General features: G+C 38.3%; 2 protein-coding genes and 1 long non-coding RNA gene across 4 annotated transcripts in view; 2 read left to right on the forward strand and 1 right to left on the reverse strand.

The window, feature by feature from the left end:
- Nucleotides 1–23,249, forward strand: part of LOC115212415 (protein FAM107B) — a 218,975-nt gene that overhangs the window by 52,009 nt on the left and 143,717 nt on the right. The window contains exon 1 of one of the 2 annotated variants that reach the window (XM_036502865.1): nucleotides 3,411–3,449. The exons of the other annotated variant lie outside the window; for it this stretch is intronic. Coding sequence (XP_036358758.1) covers nucleotides 3,426–3,449 — 24 coding nt within the window. The 5' untranslated portion in view covers nucleotides 3,411–3,425. Of the gene's footprint in view, nucleotides 1–3,410; nucleotides 3,450–23,249 lie in introns of those variants that run through there. 2 annotated transcript variants of the gene reach the window in all.
- Nucleotides 2,384–3,292, forward strand: LOC118763365 (vegetative cell wall protein gp1-like). Its single transcript, XM_036502866.1, has one exon. It carries the CDS (start codon nucleotides 2,696–2,698, stop codon nucleotides 3,281–3,283), a length of 588 nt encoding a protein of 195 aa, XP_036358759.1. The 5' UTR covers nucleotides 2,384–2,695; the 3' UTR covers nucleotides 3,284–3,292.
- On the reverse strand, nucleotides 5,572–22,657 carry LOC118763366. Its single transcript, XR_004999115.1, has 3 exons — nucleotides 22,520–22,657; nucleotides 7,298–7,305; nucleotides 5,572–5,584 (listed from the first exon to the last, which is right to left on the reverse strand). It is a non-coding gene; the product is annotated as an uncharacterized LOC118763366 (long non-coding RNA).

Genomic DNA, 23,249 nt, shown 5'->3' on the forward strand with positions numbered 1-23,249 from the left:
CTTTTGACAAACCGCTAAGTTTCAGGGACATAAACACACCAATATCAGTTGTCAAGTGATGGTAGGGGGACAAACACAGACACAAAGACACACACACACATAAAGATATGTAAATCTATATAAATAAGGATAAGATCGTTAATTTAAATATCGATCTTATCAAGTGGCCAACTTGGGAATAAAAACCTTCAGAGGTAATAATTATTATTAAAATTATAATTTAGGGTATCTAAGTGATACACCACACTGGAAATAGCAGCCAAAACTTGACTCTAAAACCACATTAAATATTCATACAGCACCAGGAAAGAAGACAAAAGGAAAATATAAACAAGCAAAAAATTTTTTGCTAGTTTATTTTGTCCTTTTGTCTTCTCTCTCGGTGCTGTATGAACATTAAATATGGTTTTAGAGTCAAGTTTTGGCTGCTATTTCCAGCGTGGTGATATCTCTTAGATACCCTAAATTACAATTTTATGTGTGTGTGTGTGTGTGTACACAACAGGCTTTGGTCGGCCGAGGCTATAGTCGAGGACACTTGCCCAAGGTGCCATGCAGTGGGACTGAACATGGAACCATATGGTTGGGGAGCAAGCTTCTTACCACACAGCCACTCAGATGCACTGGATAAAGTGGAATGCTAAACTTACTACTGAGCCTCTGTATGTGTGTATATATGAATATATGTATGTATATGTATATATACACATACATACGTATGTGTATATATACATATACATACATATATTCATATATACACACATATCTATGCATGTATATATATGTGTGTGTGTGTGTGTATATATATATATATCCTTCGAACTTTAGGCCTCACCAAGGCAATGACGAGCAACCGAGACCTTTGGAAATATGCTGTGCGTGAAAAGACCCAGCAGGACAAGTGAGTCCAGCTCACTTATGCATGCCTTTCCTCCCTTGGACACACAAAGACCTGTTGAGGCAAGCGAAGTCGAAATCGAACCTCATCTGACGACAGGCACCCATGCCAACCTCCCTTCATTGGACACTAAACTCTGCTTCGAAGACCTGTTGGGGCAAGTGAAATCAGAATCGAAATTGAACCAGTCCTATGACTGGTATCCGGCAGCTGCCAGGACCACTGGACTGACTCCTGTGCTGGTGGCAAGTGAAGAAACACCATTTCGACCCTGTGCTTGAGGAGATCCATTGAGTCAAGTACACCAACATCAAAATCAATGGAAACTGCAGTTGTGATCCCTGTGCCGATGGCACGTAAATAGCACCGTCTGAACGTGGCCGATGACAGCGCCACCCAGACTGGCTTCCATGCCGGTGGCATGTAAAAAGCACCATCCGAATCGTGGCCAATGCCAGCGCCGCCTTGACTGGCTTCCGTGCCGGTGGCACGTAAAATGCACCAATCCGATCATGGCCATTGCCAGCCTTGCCTGGCACCTGTGCAGGTGGCACGTAAAAAGCACCCACTACGCTCATGGAGTGGTTGGCGTTAGGAAGGGCATCCAGCTGTAGAAGCACTGCCAGTCAGACTAGAGCCTGGTGCAGCCTTCTGGCTTCCCAGATCCCCGGTCAAACCGTCCAACCCATGCTAGTGTGGAGAACAGACGTTAAACGATGATGATGATGATATATGCATGTATGTGTGTGTTTGTGCGGGTCTTTGTTTGTCACAGACCCCTTTTATTGCTTGAAACCAGTGTTACACACACTCGCATATACACACCCAAATACATATATCAGTGTGTGTTCATTTACATACATAGATAAATCTATTGAGTAACAGAATAAAATGGAGAGAAAAGAAAGAAGGAGAGTGAAAGATGCAGTGATACCAACAGTCATACAAACGCATACACACACACTCACACAAATACACACACTCACACAAATACACACACACACATACACACACAGACACACACATACATGCCACACACAAACGCCACACACAAACGCCACACACAAACATGCCACAAACACACATGCCACAAATACTCACACATGCCACAAACACACACACATGCCACAAACACACACACATGCCACAAACACATACACACGCACACATGCCACAAATGTGCACACATGCCACAAACGCACACGTGCCACAAACGCACACATACCACAAACATACACACGCCACAAACACACACATGCTACAAGCATACACATATACCCCACAAACACACACACACCACAAACGCACATGCCACAAACACACCATGAATACACACACGCGAACACACACACAAACACACACTCACAAACGAACACACATGCACACAAAATACATACGCACATGCCGCAGACACACAGACACACACACATGCCGCAAACACACACACGCCACAAACGCACACGCCACAAACACACACGGCAAGCACACACACAGGCACACACACAAACACAATCACATGGATAAGTAAGGAATAGATTTTGCTCTGTTGATTTACATGACGAGTGTTCTTGATAAATGAATATTCCATTAATCAACGGAACCACCCACTTATTGAATTATAGATGAGTATCTGTGAGTGAATATTCTACAGACACATTTTTTACTCCAGACATATTCTTCAGGCAAAAGCAACAAACCACTTTAGCTGTTATGTAAATGACTGAGTATTCATTCCACAGCCTCTTGTCCTCTTAATATAATCTTTAGGTAGATTCTGAACATGCATTGTATTCCGGTATGAATGTGAGTAATATCATCTTCATCATCACAATCTTCATCATCCATCAACCATCATCATCACAACCACCGTCATCGCAACTGCCGTCTTCACAACCGCCGTCTTCACAACCGCCGTCTTCACAACCACCGTCTTCACAACCACCGTCATCACAACCACCGTCTTCACAACCACCGTCATCACAACTGCCGTCTTCACAACCACCGTCATCACAACCATCGTATTCACAACCACCATATTCACAACCACTGTCATCACAACTGCCGTCTTCGCATCCGCCGTCTTCGCATCCGCTGTCTTCGCGTCTGCCGTCTTCACAACCACCATCATCGCAGCCTCCATCATCGCAACCACTGTCATCACAGCCACCGTCATCACAACCACTATCATCTCAATTGCCGTCTTCGCAACCACTGTCATCACAACCACTGTATTCACAACCGCCGTCTTCACAGCCACCGTCATCGCAACTACCGTCATCGCAACCACCGTTTTCACAACCACCGTCTTCGCAACCACCGTCTTCGCAACCCCCGTCATCGCAACCACTGTCTTCACAACCACCATTATCACCACCTTCATCATAATCATTACTGTCATCGTCATCATCATCATCATCTTCATTTTAAAATCTACTTTTCTATGCTTGCATGGGTCAGAAAAAATTAGTTGTCCATCCTATCACAAGCTTTCTCATGTGGAACTGATCTTACTCATCATTTGGTAATTATGGCACATCCTCTGGAAGCAACGGTAATTATAATAATGAATCAAAAATATATGTTGTATAGTATTTGATATATCTGTATTTGTCTACATCGTTCAAATGCATGCCACCAGCAAGTCTGGATTATTTCTCTTTTTCGTTAATATTTCATTAATATTTTCCCATGGCCAAATACTGATTGGAAATGCTGGACATCACTTGTATGATGGTGATGCTTGTTTACAACTCTAATACATTGTCAAGATAAGGAGACACAGTTACACACATACATATGCAAAAAAAGAAAAAGAAAGAAACCCACGTGGTATGGACACACACACACATTTATGACAAAGGCTAGCAGACTGAAACTTCAGTCACTGTCCCGTTTTACTTGTAAAAGTTTAATAAATATATACTCTCCCTGTTTATATATATATGTATATATATATATATATAAAATAAAGATAAGGTATGTTCAATTTTTTTTATAGTGCTCTCAAATTAAAAATCTGAAAATACTGTACTGATGAGCAAGAATAATAGAATGGAAATGTGGTTTTTGCATTTTTCATATCTATCTAACTCTGAAACGCGTTTACAGTTAATCAAATGCTGGGTGAATTCGTTATTCTTTCTCTTTGCCTACATGGATTGTTTTGAGTATGTTGTCTGGGAGATTTTCTTATGGTATAGAAATAGCTAGTTTTTTTTGGCTGCTATTTCTAAATTTCGGTATGTGGTGAAGCAAATTTTTTGCTGAACCCTAATTATAATTATGCCCATAATTATAAAAAATTATATATATATATATAATATATATATATATATATATATATGATGTACTGTGTGTGGCAGAAAGGTTGCCCCAATTTTAAATTATTAACCTTTGAAATCAGGACAACCTTTCTTCCACACCCTGTATACACACACAGACACACTCACACACACACACACAGTGAGCTTCTATCTGTTTCTGTCTCCTAAATTTACCCACAAGACTTTCTTTGGTCGGTTTAAAGTTATAGTAAAAGACATTTACCAATGTACTCAGTATTGGGATTGAACCAAGAATCATGTGGTTAAGAAGTGTACTTCTCAGCAATCAGTTAACTGCACAGCCATACCTTTATCTATGCAATTCTTAAACTAGATTTATCTAACAGTGTGTAACAATGTGTTCTTTCGAATTACATGTATTGTCCTTCTGTCCTACAGTTTCCATGTACCCAGTTTTATCTACAAGGTTTGAGTCCATCTGAAGATATTGGAAAAGTCAGTTAACGTGCTGCACCTTGGGGTGGAATCCAGTATTTCAAGGTTGCAAAGCAAGTTTCTTTAACCCTTTCGTTACTAACCCAGCCAAAACCGACTCTGGCTCTGTAGTACAAATGTTTTGTTTTCATAAGTTTTGCATTAAAATATACCACCAAACCTTAGTCACAATTTATGTTCCTAACACTAGCTTAATGATAACTAAGTTATTTTACTAAATTCTTTTGTTATATTTAAAATAATCGAAAGAAACACAGAGCATCTCAAAATAAATACGTTAATGAAAGGGTTAACCACATTGTTTCATACCCAGTATGCACACACAGATACAGACATACATTCACACACAATCACACAGGTGCATACATACACATGTGCACTCACTGACTCACTCGCATACATACTCTTATTCTTGCACTGATACACATTTATATATCTACACATGTGCATACAGACATGTACAAACAGACATACAAAGGACATCACATGTGCTCACATATATTTCAACATACATAATGTGACAAAATACACAGATACTGGTTGATAAACAATGTGAGAGACAGATACAGATGGTAATAGACATGTCCATGTGTCTCCCAACTACAGCAGTGTAGAGACCAAAGTATTTCTCCTCAGCTGTAAACCAGAAATCTCTCTCATCTTTTTTTCTTTCATCCTTGTGCTGTCAACTTTCTTTTCCGATGACTCACCTGGCGACATTCACATTCAACTGAGTTGTGGGTTTGGTGGTGTAGGGGAGTAGGTGCTGTTCTCTCACTTCTGCCTTAAACTCAGAACTATATAATCTTATCTGTCTGTCTATCTGTCTGTAGCTATCTATCACTCTCTAGCTATCTACTTATCTATCTACATATCTACCTACATGTCTGTATATGTGTGTGTATATCTCATCTCATATCTACCTATCATATATATATATATATATATATATACTATAAAAAATTTATCCATCTAATCCATTTACTTGTTAGCCTCTCTCTCTCTCTCTCTCTCTCTCTCCCCCCCATTTGTTCCTGAGTTATATATCTAGTTATCTACCTATCTTGCTACTCTGAAAACAAAAGCAAACAAGTCAATCGCTAAGAGATAGAAACTGGCTCCTTATAAATTTTGAAAAAGCTATATATTTGTATGTGTATGCATGTATGTGTGCATATGAGCATGTGTGTGTGTTTGTATACACAAAACATTTCACAGGCTAAATCTGAGAGGATTAACTCAAAAAAGGACTCCAATACAAGGAAAAGCAAAGAGGTGGATATAATTTATATAAATTCCTTTCTGCTTTGAAATATTTGTATATCTGTTATATATAGGCGCAGGAGTGGCTGTGTGGTAAGTAGCTTGCTTACCAACCACATGGTTCCTGGTTCATTCCCACTGCGTGGCACCTTTGGCAAATGTCTTCTACTATAGCCTTGGGCCGACCAAAGCCTTGTGAGTAGATTTGGTAGATAGAAACTGAAAGAAGCCCGTCATATATATATATATATATATGTGTGTGTTTGTGTTTGTCCCCCAAAATCTCTTGACAACCGATGGTGGTGTGTTTACATCCCTATAACTTAGTGGTTAGGCAAAAGAGACTGATAGAATAAGTACTAGGCTTCCAGTGAACAAGTCCTGGGGTCGATTTGCTCAACTAAAAGGCGGTGCTCCAGCATCGCCACAGTCAAATGACTGAAACAAGTAAAAGAGATAAGAGAAATATATATATATATATATATATATGCACACATTTACATACGCTCACATATTTATATATCGATCCGTATGTATGTGTGTGTGTGTGTGTATAGATCATATGTGATTGAACAAGCTGTTAGGTGACACTTGCAGCTTATTTGCCACAAACTTTTCAGTAAATTCGATGCTCTTATCAGTATTGAGTACCCTCACATGCATCAGGAAATATTCCTTCGCTATTCTTAGCTATTACCAGCTTTAAAGTAATAATAACCTTAGTTTAACACACAAGCACACTCAGACACACACATCTGTATATTAAATAATCATCATTATTTAATGTCTGCTTTCTATGCTGGCATGGGTTGAACCTGTGTGTGTATAGACATGTGAATGTGTTCATAGAGAATTGTATGACAAACATGTTTCAGTTATATCAACCACTCAAACTCACACATACCCTCCACCACATGTTTTTCCTATATGTTCAGACATTGGTTTTTTTTTATTTTACTTTATTTTTTTTTATCTATTTAGTTATGTTTGTTATGGAATGTACCATAAATTTATATTTCCTTGATTTTTGGATAAAATATATTAACTGAGTTCTGAAAATTGTCAAGTAACCTGCCTATTTCTCTGCTTACCTGACTACATATGTAACTATTTTCTTTCTATCTCTTTTCATATCAGCTGGTATATCTATCTGTCTGCCTGCCTATTTGTCCATATGCATCCATGTATGTCCACCTGTCTATCTTTAGAATGCCTATATGTCTTACATATGTAACTATTTTCTTTTTATCTCATTTCATGTTAGCTGGAATACCTGTCTGTCTATGTATATATATATATATACATATATATATACATATATATATGTATGCATGTCTGTCTGTATATATACATACACATGTATGTCTGTCTATCTGTCTTTCCATATGTCTGTTTATTTGTCTGACTGTCTGCCTGCCCACCTATTTGTCTGTCTCTTTATCTGTCCCTCTCTGTCTATCCATCTCTCTGTGTTTCAGACTACCTGTGTCTCGGTCTACCTGTGTCTCTGTCGCTCTGTGTCTCTGTCGCTCTGTGTCTCTGTCGCTCTGTCTCTGTCTATCTCTCTGGCTGTCTATCTCTATCTGTCTATCTCTCTGTCTGTCTATCTCTCTGTCTGCCTATCTCTGTCTGTCAATCTCTTTGTCTATCTATCTCTCTGTCTGTCTATCTCTGTCTGTCTATCTTTCTGTCCATCTATCTCTTGTCTGCCTGTCTGTCTGTTCATTCATCATTCTGTTTATATGTATACTTATCTATCCATCTCTTTATTTATCTGTCTATTATAGTTAGTTCATCTGATGGGCTTTCAACAGTTTCCACCTACTCAATTTCACTCACAAGGCTTGGATTGACCTGAAGCTATGTTAAAAGACACTTGCCAAAAATTCTAGGCAAGATGATTGAACCCACAACTCAGAACTTAAACCAGATAGACCTAGATGAACATCAATGAGCCTGTGAGGTAACCTGCTGGAAATGGCAGTCAGATCTCCCTCATATCACTTCCTGCCATCTTGAAGGAGGATACATTGAATAAGAATATAGTTTTAGAGATACTAACTTTTATAAAATGATAGAATTATGAAGTAATCTCACACAGCTACACCTACGTATAAACAGATACACATACAAACTCACACATACACACACACACACACACACACACACACACACACACACACACACACACACATTCAGATGAATCTGTCGTTGTTGTCAGGGACTACATGGTAGTGAAGAAAGTGGTAGATCAGTAGTATAGCTACATGGGAGGAGACAATGAGGACAGTCTGTCCTGGGCTGCATTTTTATAAGAGCTGCACTATAGAGTCTGTTGTATAAGCCTGTATAGGGGACAGTGGTGGGTAGCAAACTGAACGGGAGGCCCTGAAAGCACACACACCCAAGTTACATCTCTGTGATGGATGTTTTAATTTAATGAATCTAACATACCATGAGATGGACTATAATACTGCATTCCATGTTGACTATAACCAAAAATTTTGTCCAAGACTGAGGAACGTTGATATGAATCTGACATCCTAACAACCCAGACAGCTGAGACTCTAACCATATAGATCTACATAAATAACAATGGATCATGACCTAACCTGCTAGAAATAATAACTAGGTTTCCCTCATAGCACAACCCTGCTGTCTTTAACAAGGAAAAATGCATTCAATAAAGATATAGTTTCTAGATATACTGGCCTTGATAAAAGAAGACGTGTTCATGGCTGGAATACCTTTGATTATAGACTGGTTGATCAGGGATGATCTGGGGCTAAATAGCAAAATTAACATCTTTGCTACAGGTCTACAACATCTTTAGGCGCTTATATATATTGTATATGTAAGTATATCGTATGTTGTATATATCTATATATATATTTATTGGTATTTATGTGTTGTCTGAGTATATTCCACTGATGAAGGCAGAGCATCTCTTATGCAGAGCCAGAAATCCAGGATCTGGAATTATCCAGTAATTTTTTGCTAGTTTATTTTGTCTTTTTGTCTTCTCTCCTAGTGCTATATGAACGTTTAATGTGGCTTTAGAGTCAGGTTTTGACTGCTATTTTCAGCGTGGTGGTATCTCTCAGATACCCTAAATTATAATTTTAAGTAATTACTTCCTTTGAAATAATAAGTGTGGGTCACTTGATAAGATTGATATTTAAATATCGATCTTATCCTTATTTATAAATTTATATATATATATATATATATATATATATATATATATATATATATATATATATTCCATGCTGACATCAGTTGGATGGTTTGACAGAAGCTGATCAGCCTGAGAGCTGGCCAGGCTTCGGTCATCTGTTTTGGCATGGTTTCTATGGTTGGATGCGAAAGGCCAGCCACTTTACAGAGCGTGCTGGGTGCTTTTGTCATACTACTAGAACAGGTGCATTTAACTGGCTTGACATGAATGCATTTTACATGGCACTGGCATGAGTGCAAATGACATGGCACTGGTGTGAGTGCATTTTAGCTTCTCTAAGCATAATGATGATGTATATACATAAGAATTTTGGGGATTGGTTCTCAAATTATGTATAAAACCATAAAAATTAACGTGTAAATATTGGGTTGAAAAACTCTTAGATAGAAAAAAGTGAAAGCTAGTTATATATGTACTTGAAGAAGTAATTCCTAAAAAGAATTATTCCATATTCTCCCAAAAATTTATAAACTCTTATGATGTCAACAATATATATATATATATATATATATATATATAATATATATATATATATGTTGGTATGGAAGCAAGGTCTAGAATCAAAGGGCCTTAGAGTTAACCTAGCAAAACCCAAAGTCTTAGTAATCAGGAAGGCAGACAAATCACAAATCCCTTCAAGTAGATGGCCCTGCTTGATCTGTAGAAAAGGCATAGGTAGAAACTTCATAAAATGTACCCTGTGTAAGCTTTGGACATATAAGAGGTGCAGCAATATCAGAGGAAGGTTAACAGGGAAACTAGCTTTTGTGTGTGGAAGATGTGCAGATACAATAAACACCGAAAATATACAGAAAATAGACTCCATCAACTGCCAGTGGAGTAAGCTAGAGGTAGTAGATAGATTCTGTTATCTAGGTGACCAAGTTAGTAGCAGAGATAGAGGGTAAACTTCAGAAAGCTCCTACCTTTGTTGGCAACAAAGGGCCTCTCCTTCAGAGTGAAAGGCAAATAGTATGATGCCTGTATGCAAACAGCTCTGCTACAGAGCAGTGAAAAAAATGGGCTGTGACAGCTGAGGACAAGCATAGGCTTGAAGGAAATGAAGCCAGTATACTTTACTGGATGTGCAATGTCAGTGTGCATGTACAATAGAGTGTAAGCATCTTGAGAGAAAAGTTGGGCATAAGAGGCATCAGATGTGGTGTGCAAGAGAGAAGACTGCGCTGGTAAGATCATGTGATGCGTATGGATGAGGACAACTGTGTAAAGAAGTGCCAATCTTTAACTGTGGAGGGAACCTGTGGTAGAGGTAGACCCAGGAAGACCTTCAAACTTTATACCTCGTAGAGGTAATGACTAGTGACTGAGACCTTTGGTAATATGTTGTGCTTGAGAAGACCTGTCAAGCCAAGTGAAATCATAGTCATGGCTGATGCTTGAATCATGTAACTGACACCCATGCCAGTGGCACATAAAGAGCACTTTTTGAGTGTTGGGCTTCATGGAGGCAAGGTGGCCAATGCCAGTGGCATGTGGAAAGCACCTTTTGAGTGTTGGGCCTCACAGAGGTAATGATGAATGACTGAGATCTTTGGCATTATGCCATGCTTGAGAAGATCCATCAAGCCAAGTAAAATCGCAATCATGGCAGATACTGGTGTCATGCCAGTGGCACATAAAAGCATCCATTACACTCTTGGAGTGGTTGGTGTTAGGAAGGATATCCAGCTGTAGAAAGCATGCCAAATCAGAGTGGAATCTGTTGCAGCCTTGGTCAAACCATTCAATCCATGCCAATATGGACAACAGATGTTAAATGATAATAATGATGATGCACCATCATTATCATCATTGCCACTTAACATGCATTTTTCTATGCTTGCATGGGTCCAGACAGAATTTGTTAATGCATATTTTCTACTGTCAAATCTCTTATCATCAGCCCTCACCTGTTTCCAAGTTAGATAATATCTCTTCATGGTCAGATATGTCTTCCATGAAAGACTGGAAAAAAAAATCTCTTGTATGACAGTGATGCTCATTTACAACCATCACATGATGTCCACCCAGGGGAACCCACAAGCACTCGTGTGTGTGTATACATATCGTCATCATCATCATCATTTAACATCCATTTTCCATGCTAGCATGGGTTGGGTGGTTTGACCAGGGTCTGGGAAGCCAGGAGGCTGCACCAGGCTCCAGTTTCATCTGGCAGTGTTTCTACAGCTGGATGCCCTTCCTAATGCCAACCACTCCGTGAGTGTAGTGGGTGCTTTTTACGTGCCACCAGTACAGGTGCCAGAAGAGGCTGGCAACAGCCACGATCGGTTGGTGCTTTACACACACACATACATACAAACATATATACATAAAATGGGCTTCTTTCAGCTTCCATCTACCAAATCCACAGTCACATGGTGGGATAAAACTCCAAAACCACATGCTTACGAATCAAGCTTCTTAACACATGCAGGTATTGTTTTAAACAAATTGTCATCCTTCACACTGGTCAGTCTCTATTGGTTCAGATTAAACTGTGTATGTATACTTTAATAGAAGTACATCTTCACATTAACCACTAATAAAACAATGTAAATGGAAGTAAATCTTTCACATGGATCACAATGTGAAATCTTTCACATTGGTCACCAATAAAAAAGTATATACACTGTAAAGTTGTTGATTTTAGGATTGGCATACATCTATAGTAACCATGCCAAAACAGACAATGGAGCACAACACGGTTCTCTGACCTGTTGGATTTTGTCAACCCATCCAACCCATACCAGCATGGAAAAATGAATATTAAAAGTTGATGATGGTAGGGATTATGATGATCAGCTCATACTTTGGCTAAAGAGTAACAACAGCCTACATTAGTGAACAATAACAGAATGTGTACTCAAACAAAAATACATCAGCCATATATTAGTCAAAATGGAGTAGTCACTGAAAAAACAGTGTGTGTGTGTGTATATATATATATATATGCATATGTGAGGGCGCGTGGCTTAGTGGTTAGGGCATTCGGCTCATGATCGTAAGGTTGTGAGTTCGATTCCCGGCGACGCGTTGTGTCCTTGAGCAAGACACTTTATTTCACGTTGCTCCAGTCCACTCAGCTGGCAAAAATGAGTTGTACTTGTATTTCAAAGGGTCAGCCTTGTCACTCTCTGTGTCACGCTGATTATCCCCGAGAACTACGTTAAGGGTACACGTGTCTGTGGAATGCTCAGCCATTTGCACGTTAATTTCACGAGCAAGCTGTTCCGTTGATCGTATCAGCTGGGACCCTCGTCGTCGTAACCGGCGGAGTCTTTTTTAATATATGCATATATACATACATACATGTACATACTTGCATATATATGTATATACACATACAGAACGTCAAAAAACATAAGCAACATGAAATACAAAAACATAGAAAACAAACTTTTTTTGTGAACAATGAAAGAAACAAGTAGAAAAACAAGACAGGCAACATAAAGAACAGTCCCTTCAACAATTGTCCATTGTTTTATCTTCTCCACATTTCAAACATTATATATAAACTGACCAGTGGAGATGTATTTCTACTGAAGTATGCATACTCTGTTTTTGATGACCAATTTATGTTACATTGGTAACCAATAGTTAAGTGTATTAAGGTGGCAAGCTGGCAGAAACATTAGCATGCTGGGCGAAATGCTTAGCGGTATTTCATCTGTCTTTATGTTCTGAGTTAAAATTCCACCGAGGTCAACTTTGCTTTCCATCCTTTCGAGGTCGATAAATTATGTACCAGTTGTGTACTGTGGTCAATCTAATCAACTGCCTCCCCCCCCACAAAAAAAAATTTGGGGCCTTGTGCCTAGAGTAAAAAAGAATAACCAAGTGTATATATGTTAATAACTGTACATCCATGACATAAGTCAGACTACAGTGGTCCCCAATAAAGAATATATATATATATATACACCTTACAACTTTTGATTTAGCAGAATATTAACTCTTTGGTTCTTTCTTACTTGACTGATCTCTTTTAGTTTATTTTTATAAATAATTTTAAGGTTTGACCACTTCTAGTAGTCAGTAATATATAAGATAGAACATTAAAAAGTAACTAGAAATAAAATGTAGTAAAGTAAAAAATTACATTAGTCAATGATGAATATTATAATGAAATTAATTTTAGATAATATATTTTCAACAAATTTATGCATATAACTTCTCACCACAAAAAGCAGTGATTGTTAGAGGGGAGTGTGAAAATGAATAGCTTTATATATGCTAGAAGCTGTGTATAGGCAGGAAGAAGCAGGCAGTGGAATGGGTGAATGCATTTGATAGTACATCAATTAATAAAACAGCTAGTTTGAGGAAAGTGCAGAGTACTTAGAAAGTGCATGTTTCTTAGAGATGGGTTGCAAAAACAAACAATAAAAGAACATGTCTTTCAGTTTTTATTTTATCACTCTTCCATAATCTCACCTTCCACATCATGATACAACCAGCTGGCCATGCAGCACTCTCTAGTACACTCAAAATATAAACTCTTATAACAATGATACTCAATGATGATAGAAGACAACATTAGCAGTTGCTAACTTAACTCAGATTTCATTTGGTTTCTACAATTTCTAGCTTAATGAGGTGCGGTTTAATGAGAGTAGACACCACTAAAAAGCATCTAAAGACCAGGTGGAGTTGTTAAATTGGTCAATAGATTAAATGTAACCCCTAAAAAGCTGGACATTAGTGGGTCATTTTCTATCACATTCAATGATTATCAAATTTGGTGTTATGCAATTCAGCTAGGAGGGTCATATAATGATAGGCATTAGATTGGTCAGCTCGTGTTGGTCTGTATTAGTGATGGCCTGTGTCAATAAGAATCTGATTGGAAATAAAAACTGTTGTCAGGTCTATTTTAGCTGCATTGTAGGCTTCTTGGCAAATTTATGCTCTGAGCCCTATAATATTTACTTATTGACAACAAGCCACGGTATAGATAGATCAGAGTAGGGCCTCTAGACCTGTGAGACCGCCAAGCAACAGTTGTGTGCCCACACCTTGAGATGATACTGATGTAGTGATGTGTATATATAATTGAGAGTTAATTGCAGCATCAAATATTGAGCACAGTATTTTGAGAGAGCAAATATATATATATGAACAAAGCATAATAAATATGGCTCAGGTGTGGTTGAGCAGTAAGAAATTTGTTTCCTGACTACATGGTCTCTGTTTCAGTCTCACTGTGTGGTACCTTGAACAAGTGATTTCTTTATCTCTGGGCTGACCAAAACCTTGTGAGTGAATTTTATAGATGGAAACCAAAAACAGCCCATCACATATCATTATCATCATCATCATCATCATCGTTTAATGTCTGCTTTCCATGCTAGCATGGGCTGTACGATTTGACTGAGGGCTGGCGAACCAGATGGCAGCACCAGGCTCCAATCTTGATCTGGCAGAGTTTCTACAGCTGGATGCCCTTCCTCATGCCAACCACTCTGAGAGTGTAGTGGGTGCTTTTATGTGCCACTGGCACGGGGGTCAGTCAGGCAGTACTGGCAATGACCTCGCTCGAATCTTTTTTTATACATGCCACCGGCACAGGTGCCAGAAAGGCAACGCTGGTAACGATCCCGCTCAAATGGTGCCTTTTATGTGTCACCAGCACAGAGGCCAGTTAGCCGCTCTGGCAACGATCACGCTCGGGATGGTGCTCTTAGCACCCTACTAGTATGGGGCACAAGTGCCAGTAAGGCGACACTGGTAACGATCACACTCGAATGGTGCCTTTTATGTGCCACTGGCACGGAAGCCGTTTAGCCACTGCCAACGATCACACTCGTATGGCGCTCTTTGCGCCCCGCTAGCACGGATGCCAGTCATTGAATTTGATTTTGATTTGACTTGCCTCAACAGGTCTTTGCAAGCAGAGTTTAGTGTCCAAAGAAGGAAAAGGTATGCATAAGTGGGCTGGTTACGCCCCTGGCATAGGCCACGAGGTTATGGTCTCATTTGGCTTGCCGGGTCTTAAGCACAGCATATTTCCAAAATATATTGGTATATATATATATATGTATGTGTGCATGTGTTACTGTCTCTTTGCCTTGACTTTATGTTATAATTGTAAAATGAATGCCATCATTGTGCAAGCAATGGCTGATATTTCCAATCTTCCATGAAAATATGTCTGATCATGGTGAATGTTATCTTACTGGAAACTGGTGAGGGTTGACAACAGGAAGGACATCCAGTTGTAGAAAAACCTGCCTTAAATTCTGCCCAACCTATACAAGCATGGAAAAGTAGATGTTAAACAATGATGATGATTATGATGCAGGAGTGACTGTGTGGTAAGTAGCTTGCTTACCAACCACATGGTTCTGGGTTCAGTCCCACTGCGTGGCACCTTGGGCAAGTGTCTTTTACTATAGCCTAGGGCTGACCAAAGCCTTCTGAATGGATTTGGTAGACGGAAACTGAAAGAAGCCCATCGTATATATGTATATATATATATTTATGTATGTGTGTATATATGTTTGTGGGTCTGTATTTGTCCCCCCAACATCGCTTGACAACCGATGCTGGTGTGTTTACGTCCCCGTAACTTAGCAGTTCGGCAAAAGAGACCAATACAATAAGTACTAGGCTTAAAAATAATAAGTCCTGGGGGTCGATTTGCTCGACTAAAAGTGGTGCTCCAGCGTGGCCACAGTCAAATGACTGAAACAAGTAAAAGCGAGAGTAAAAGAGATAGTCTAACTCAAGTTTAAACCAGAGTCCAGTCTATATGTTTAGGCCACAATCTGTTCTAACTCAAATTTAGACTGAGGAGTATTCCAGCTTGAGTTAAGATTAGGGTCTTGTCTAACATGGGCAAAAATAAATATATTGCTCTGCACAACAACAGCAACAACAACATTAATGGCAACAACAGCAACAACAACATTAATGGCAACAACAGCAGTAGCAGCAACACGCTTTTCACTGCACCTCTCTTCGCACCTCTCAGCATCCATACTATATCTTTGTGCATTGTTGCAGCTGCAGTTTGAAAAGCTCCCTTGCAATAAATACAAATTTTCCCCTACCTTACCCCTTGCTTTTCCCTCCTCCTCCTCCTCCATTCACCACCTGCTCTCCCTCTCTGTAGCTCCCTTTTTTTTATAAAACTACCACCACCACCATCACCATCACTACCACTTTGTTGCTGCCACTACTACTTCAGCTATCCTACCCCTTTTTGACATCCACCACCATCATCACTACCACCACCATTTCTGTTGCAACTGCTGCTGCTGCTGCTGCTACTACTACTACTACTACTACCACCACCACCACTACTACCACTACTACTACTACTACCACCACTACTACTACTACTCCGCCCCTGTGTGACAGCCACCACCACTACTACTGCTATTACCATCCCACTCCTGCATAACTGTCAATAACATTAAAGCCACCACCACCACCAACAACAACTACTACTACTACGGCTGCTGCTGCTACTACAACCACTACTACTACCACCACTACCACTACCGTCCCACCCCTGTGCAGCAGCACCACCACCCACCATCACTGCCATCACCAAAGCTGCTGCTGTGTTTTCTAAAGAAGAGGCACTTAGATTTGCCTCAGTTGTGCCCTCCCCCCCTCGCCTCACAAGTCACCTACACATGGCGGAATGGTGGGGGTGGGGGTAGGGTTAGAGATAGTGGGTAGGTTATTAGAGGCATGTTCTGATATTCTGTCTCCGTCACAGCATCTTCTTTCTTCTCTCTCTCCCTCTTGCTCTCTTCGATCCCTGCCCCTACAAGAAGTAAATAAAAGCACAGAATCCCTTTTTCTCTAAAAGGGAGCCAAACTGCATCAGCAACAACTACAACTCTGACACCATCAACAACAATAGGCAAATTAGTAGTAGCAGCAGCAGCAGCAGCAGTAGTAGTAGTAGTAGTAGTAGTAATATTAACTGCCTGTTGTAACAGTAGTAGTAGTAGTAATATGAACAGCTTGTAGTTATATTACTTGGTGGTGATGGTGGTAAAAGGCTGTAGTAAAATTAAATGCCGGTGATAGTGGTAGTAGTTGTAGCAGCAGTAGTAGTAGTAGTTATAACAACTTCAGCAATAACGATGAGGAGGGAATTCCTTCCCGCTTTACTCCTACTGCAGTTTCTGTGACTGGTCTGGTGTAGGCTGCTTCTGCTGCCATCACTAGCCGGGGAATATTCCTTGGCGACCAACCAGTCTCTCTCTGTCTTTCCCCCATCAATATCACAGCATTTCTTTCTAACAAACAAAACACACTTCTTTTTCTTTCTTTTTCTTTTCTTTTCTTTTCGTTATTTTTAGTATCATTAATATTATTTCTCCTTTCCAAACTATGGAAACTTAATCCAGACAATATCTTTTGGAACACTGCAAACAAACGTCAACATCTTTTTGTTCTAGAGCTTAGCTTTTTGTCATATACCTTTCTGTACTCTTCTATCTATCTATCTATCTATCTATCTATCTATCTATCTATCTATCTCTAGCTGTTTATCTATTTACCTATCTATCTAGTTATCTGTCAATATATCTATCTATCTCCCTATCTATCACTCTGTCTCTCCATCTTTGAATATTACTATGGAAACAAAGACTATATACATGAAGGAAGAACCAAATTAACAAGGTAATTTATGATCCGGTCTTCTACTTTGTTATTTGTTTCCAATTCTTCTTCTGATCAATGTTTTTCTTGGTATCAACATAATCAAAAACTACAATTCATAAAAATTATTGCTTTCCTTAAACAATCTAAAAATCTTGAGAGTTTCTTAGATCCATGTATGCGCCTTAAAAAGCAAGACTCTTCTTCAGCTTCACATATAATCCTTAAACTCTAAGAGTTAATCACTTCCAATATTCAATAAATTCTTGCATTTACTAGTTCCATATATATATATATATATATATATATGTGTGTGTGTGTGTGTGTGTGTGTGTGTGTGAGTATGCATTTATATATATATTAAATAAATTCTTGTGCCCTTTAATTTCCTATCCTTCTTACATTGTTTAGCCTTCCTTAATTTCATATACTATTTCTTGGATACATAATTATACCATATCTCACTCTGAACAATGTAGATACCCAAGTCATAAGTGTTTGTACATTGCTTAAATCCTATTAGTTCTATTATTGCATATTCTACAAATTTTAAAAATTATTCAACATTTTCAGGAGCCTGAATATTCCATAAATTAACTGCCTGTTTAATATTTTACGGAGACTTCCCTCAGAGTCCCTGTACAATTTTAATCATATTTTATATATTAAAAAATGTTTAATGTTTGGAACCCTGTTATGCAAAACACTTTCTGTTATTCTTTAGGGTTCGTCATGTTTCAGAGATTTCTCCATATATTTCAAGGGGATTAATGATTACTCCATGTAAATATTCTTTGTGTACATCTCAGTTTCCTAGTAAACACAGTGATAAAAAAAAAAGAATAGGGATCTTTCTTACGTTAAATGGAAATTTCAAAATTCAAATTCATGTGTTTCTATAAAACTAGATTCTGCATTGTTTTGATGATATATTTTTCATTATTTTAAAAAATATTTTTCAACTTCCTTTGAAAAGATATATAGGGATTCTAATTCTGGCTAGGGTAATACATATTCATGGGTTTATACTTTAGGAAGGTTTCGTTGCATACATATTTATGCATATATGTATGTGTATATCGTTGGATGGATGGATTTCTGTATCTGTGTGGTGATATAACATTTAAGAAACATTCACATGTGCATGTGTTCTTGCAGAAGTTTAAATGTTTTGACATTTATGCATACATCACTGTTTAACTGTTGTGTTTATAAATTATATGTAGAACAAATAACAATGTTATGAATGATAAAAATATATAAATGTTATAGATAATAATAACAACAATAATAATAATAGTAATAATAATAATTGTAATAATAATTTCTTTGTCGAGATAGTGACAGATAAGGGTACATTACCAGAGCAAATTATAAAAACAGAATGGATGGTGGGGGCATATTTAGAATGGAGTATGAGAAAACAGATATGTTATTAATAGTAGTAGTAGCAGCTACAATATCAAAATAAATTTTCTTATCTAACCCTAATAATAATAATGATAATCCTTTCTATTACAGGCATAAGGCCTGAAATTTTCAGGGAGTACATTAACCCCAGTGCTCAACTGGTAACTTGTTTTATCAACCCCAAAAGGATGAAAGGCAAAATCAACCTCAGCAGCATTTGAACACAGAACAGAATGCTGGAAGAAATGCTGCTAAGGATTTTGCCCAATGTGCTAATGATTCTACCAGCATGCCACTCTTAATGATAATAAGGGTTTCAGATTTTGGCACAAGGCCTGAAATTTTATGGGAGGGGATAAGTTGATTACATCAATTCCAGTGTTCAACTGGTACTTATTTTATCAACTCCAAAAGGATGAAAGGCAAAGTCAACCATGGCAGAATTTGGACTCAAAACATAAAACCAGAAAAAATGGTATTAGGCGGTGCTCTAGCATGGCCAAAGTCAAATGCCTGAAACAAGTAGAAGAAAAAGCATTTTGTCCCTTATGATAATGATTCTGCTTGTTTACCACAATAATAATAATAATAATCTTTTCTACTATAGGCACAAGGCTTGAAATTTGTAGGAGGGGGATAGTCGATTACATCAACTCCAGTATTCACCTGGTACTTATTTCATTGACTCCAAAAGGATAAAAGGCAAAGTCAACTGCAGCAGAATCTGAGCTCAGAAAATAAAGACAGATGAAATACTGTTAAGCATTTTGCTGAGCATGCTAACAATTCTGACAGCTCACTGCCTTAATAATAATAATAATAATAATAATGATAATCCTTTCTACTGGAGGCACAAGACCTCAAATTTGTAGGGTGGGGACTAGTTGATTATATTGACCCCAGTGTTTCACCGATACTTAATTTATCAACCCCAAAAGAATGAAAGGCAAATTCGACCTCAGCAGAATTTGAACTGCCAGCTTGCTGCCTTAATAATAATAATATTGGCAGAATCGTTAGCACGCTGGACGAAATGCTTAGCAGTATTTCATCTATCTTTACGTTTTGAGTTCAAATTCCACCGAGGTCGACTTTGCCTTTCATCCTTACGAGGTCGATAAATTAAGTACCAGTTGTGTACTGAGATCGATCTAATCGATTGGTCCTCTCCCAATAATAATAATAATAATGGTTCCAAATTTTGCCACAAGGGAATCATTTTAGGGGACGGCATGATTACATCGACTCCAGTGTTCAACTGGTACTTAATTTATCGACCCCAAAAGAATGAAAGGCAAAGTCGACCTTAACAGAATTTGAACTCAGAACGTAGCAATGGGCAAAATAACACTAAGCATTTAGCCCAGTGTGCTAATGGTTCTGCCAGCTCACTGCCTTAATAATAATAATAAAAATTATAATAATAGTTTCTACTTTGAATACAAGGCTAACAATTTTAAGGGAAAAGGATTAGTTGATCATTGGCGTCAGTACTTCACTGGTACCCCTAGAAGATTGAAAGGCAAAGTAAATCTTGGTAGGATTTGAACCCAGAATGTAAAAATCCAGAAAGCAAAATGTCCTAAAGCATTTTTTCTAGCAATAATATTTATCTTAATTAAGGCAGTGAGCTGCCAGAATCGTTAGCATGCTGGACAAAATGCTTAGCGGTATTTCACCCTTTCGGGGTCAATAAAACGAGAACCAGTTGAACACTGAGGTTGATGTATTCAACTTATCCCTTCCCACAAGATGGCTGCCCCTGTGACAAAATTTGAAACCATTAAAATTTATCTTAATAATAATTTTGTAATGATGATATTGATGATGATGATGATGATGATGAGTATATTATTTTTAATATAGATACAAGGTCATAGTGTTTTTCCCAAGTATATAATGCCTAAAACTGCAGTTATTAAAATTATCCCATTTCCCACAATTATGTAGTATGATTGGCTGAATTAAAGTGTTTTATATACACTTGCCTATTCATACTAGCACAAGCAGTGTGTGTGTGTGTGAAGGAGAGAAATCTGTTTCTGTGTGACAATATAAAATTTCTGTTATTGAAAATATCCCAGCAATAACAACACCACCACCTCCACCACCATTACCACTACTACAAACCGCTATCAAAATCACCATCATTATCACCACCATTGTCAACAGGAAAGCCTCTATTTGGGTGCTCAAACTGCTGCAAGTAGTCCCATTAAATCACAATCCTACAGTGTTAAAAAAAAAACAGAAACAAATTAGATAATGTAGTCCTTGATAACCCTAGATGTACGCCTACCCCATCACCTTCCAGTATGGTCAGGGATGGTTGATCATAGATCAGCTCAATTAGGCCTGACGTGAATGAGGCTAAACAACAGCAACAGTGACATTACCATTATCTCCTCCACCATTGCCTCCACCATCCTGATCCCTAAACATTCCACAGTGACATCCCCTTCCCCATCATATCTGCTACTTTTCCCCCCACAATCCCTACTTGCCTGCTTCTCATCCAGACTGTTGCCACAGAAACCTGTTCTTCATATTGGATATTAACAATTCTTGGGTTCCATTACACACACTTTTCCATGCTGGTCTAACTTTGTCAGTCTTTCTTATTGCTGTTATTGTTGTTGTTGCTGCTGCTGTTGTTGTTATTGTTGTTGTTGTTGCTGTTGCTGTTGTTGTTGCTGCTGTTGTTGTTGTTGTGGATGTCGTCGTTGCTGCAAAACGGTTGTAATTGGAGAGAAATAAATCTTTCTCATATCTTTTATTTTATACTTGTTTTGGGCTTTGGAGTGTGGCCATGCTGGGGCACTGCCTTGAAGGGTTTCGCCAAACAAATTGAACTCTGTGTTTATTTTTAAAGTCTGGTACTTATTCCATTGGTCTCTTTTGCCGAACCACTAAGTTATGCATTTACATAACTGGTAAACAACCCAATGCAGGTTGTTAAGTGATGGAGGATGGGGAGAGACAAATTGGAGGACATACACACACACATGCATATGTGTGTGTGTGTGTGTGTGTGTGTAAAAATATTTTATCAGTCATTTGACTGCAACCATGCTGGGGCACCACCTTCAAGAATGTTAGTTGAACAAATCAACTTATTCTCTCAGTCTCTTTTGCCAAACTGCTAAGTTACAGGGACATAAGCACACCAACAGTGATTAGAGACACATTCAAAAGACATACATGCACACACACACACACACACATACACACACACACACACACCACACACACACACACCACACACACACACACACACACACACACTCATGTACACACACACACACATACCGTATTTTCACATGTATAAGGAACCCTTTTTTGTCAAAAATTAGGTTTAAAAAATATGGGAGTTTCTTATACATGGATAGTATTATAATACCTTACAAAACTGTTTTTCCAAGATTAGGGTGTTCCTTATACACATTAAAATACGGTATATACATACACACAACAGGCTATTCTCAGTTTCCATCGACTCACAAGGATTTGGTCAGCCTGAGGCCATAGTAGAAGGTACTTGCCCAAGATGCCACTCAGTGGGACTGAACCCAGAAACATGTGGTTGAGAAGCAAACTTCTTACCACACAGTCATGCTTATATATATATATATTATATATATATATATATATATATATATATTTATTCTGTAGATAGGGATAAAATCTAGGCTATGTCCCCTTGCAGCACATCTGCTTATCCAGTATTCCAAGTCTATAAGTAGATGTTATACTTGTGTGAGACATGCATGCATAAGTGTTAAAAAGTCTGAGAAATATTTTTTGCAGTGTAATTATATATTAAAACAGGAGATTGGGAAAATTATTTATACGCCATTACACATGTTTCCTTTGATAATAGGAGTTACAAAATTGTACATGCAGGAGAAGCATGTAAGATATCTCCTATTAGAAATTCTTCAAATAGAGAACAAAATAGTACTATTTTTAAGACTGCAGGTGTGTAATTTTAGGAAATTTGGTTACTATTTCTGTCAGGTTAAATAATTAAACT

This window comes from Octopus sinensis, linkage group LG5, assembly GCF_006345805.1.
Source record: "Octopus sinensis linkage group LG5, ASM634580v1, whole genome shotgun sequence".
NCBI classification, from domain to species: domain Eukaryota; kingdom Metazoa; phylum Mollusca; class Cephalopoda; order Octopoda; family Octopodidae; genus Octopus; species Octopus sinensis.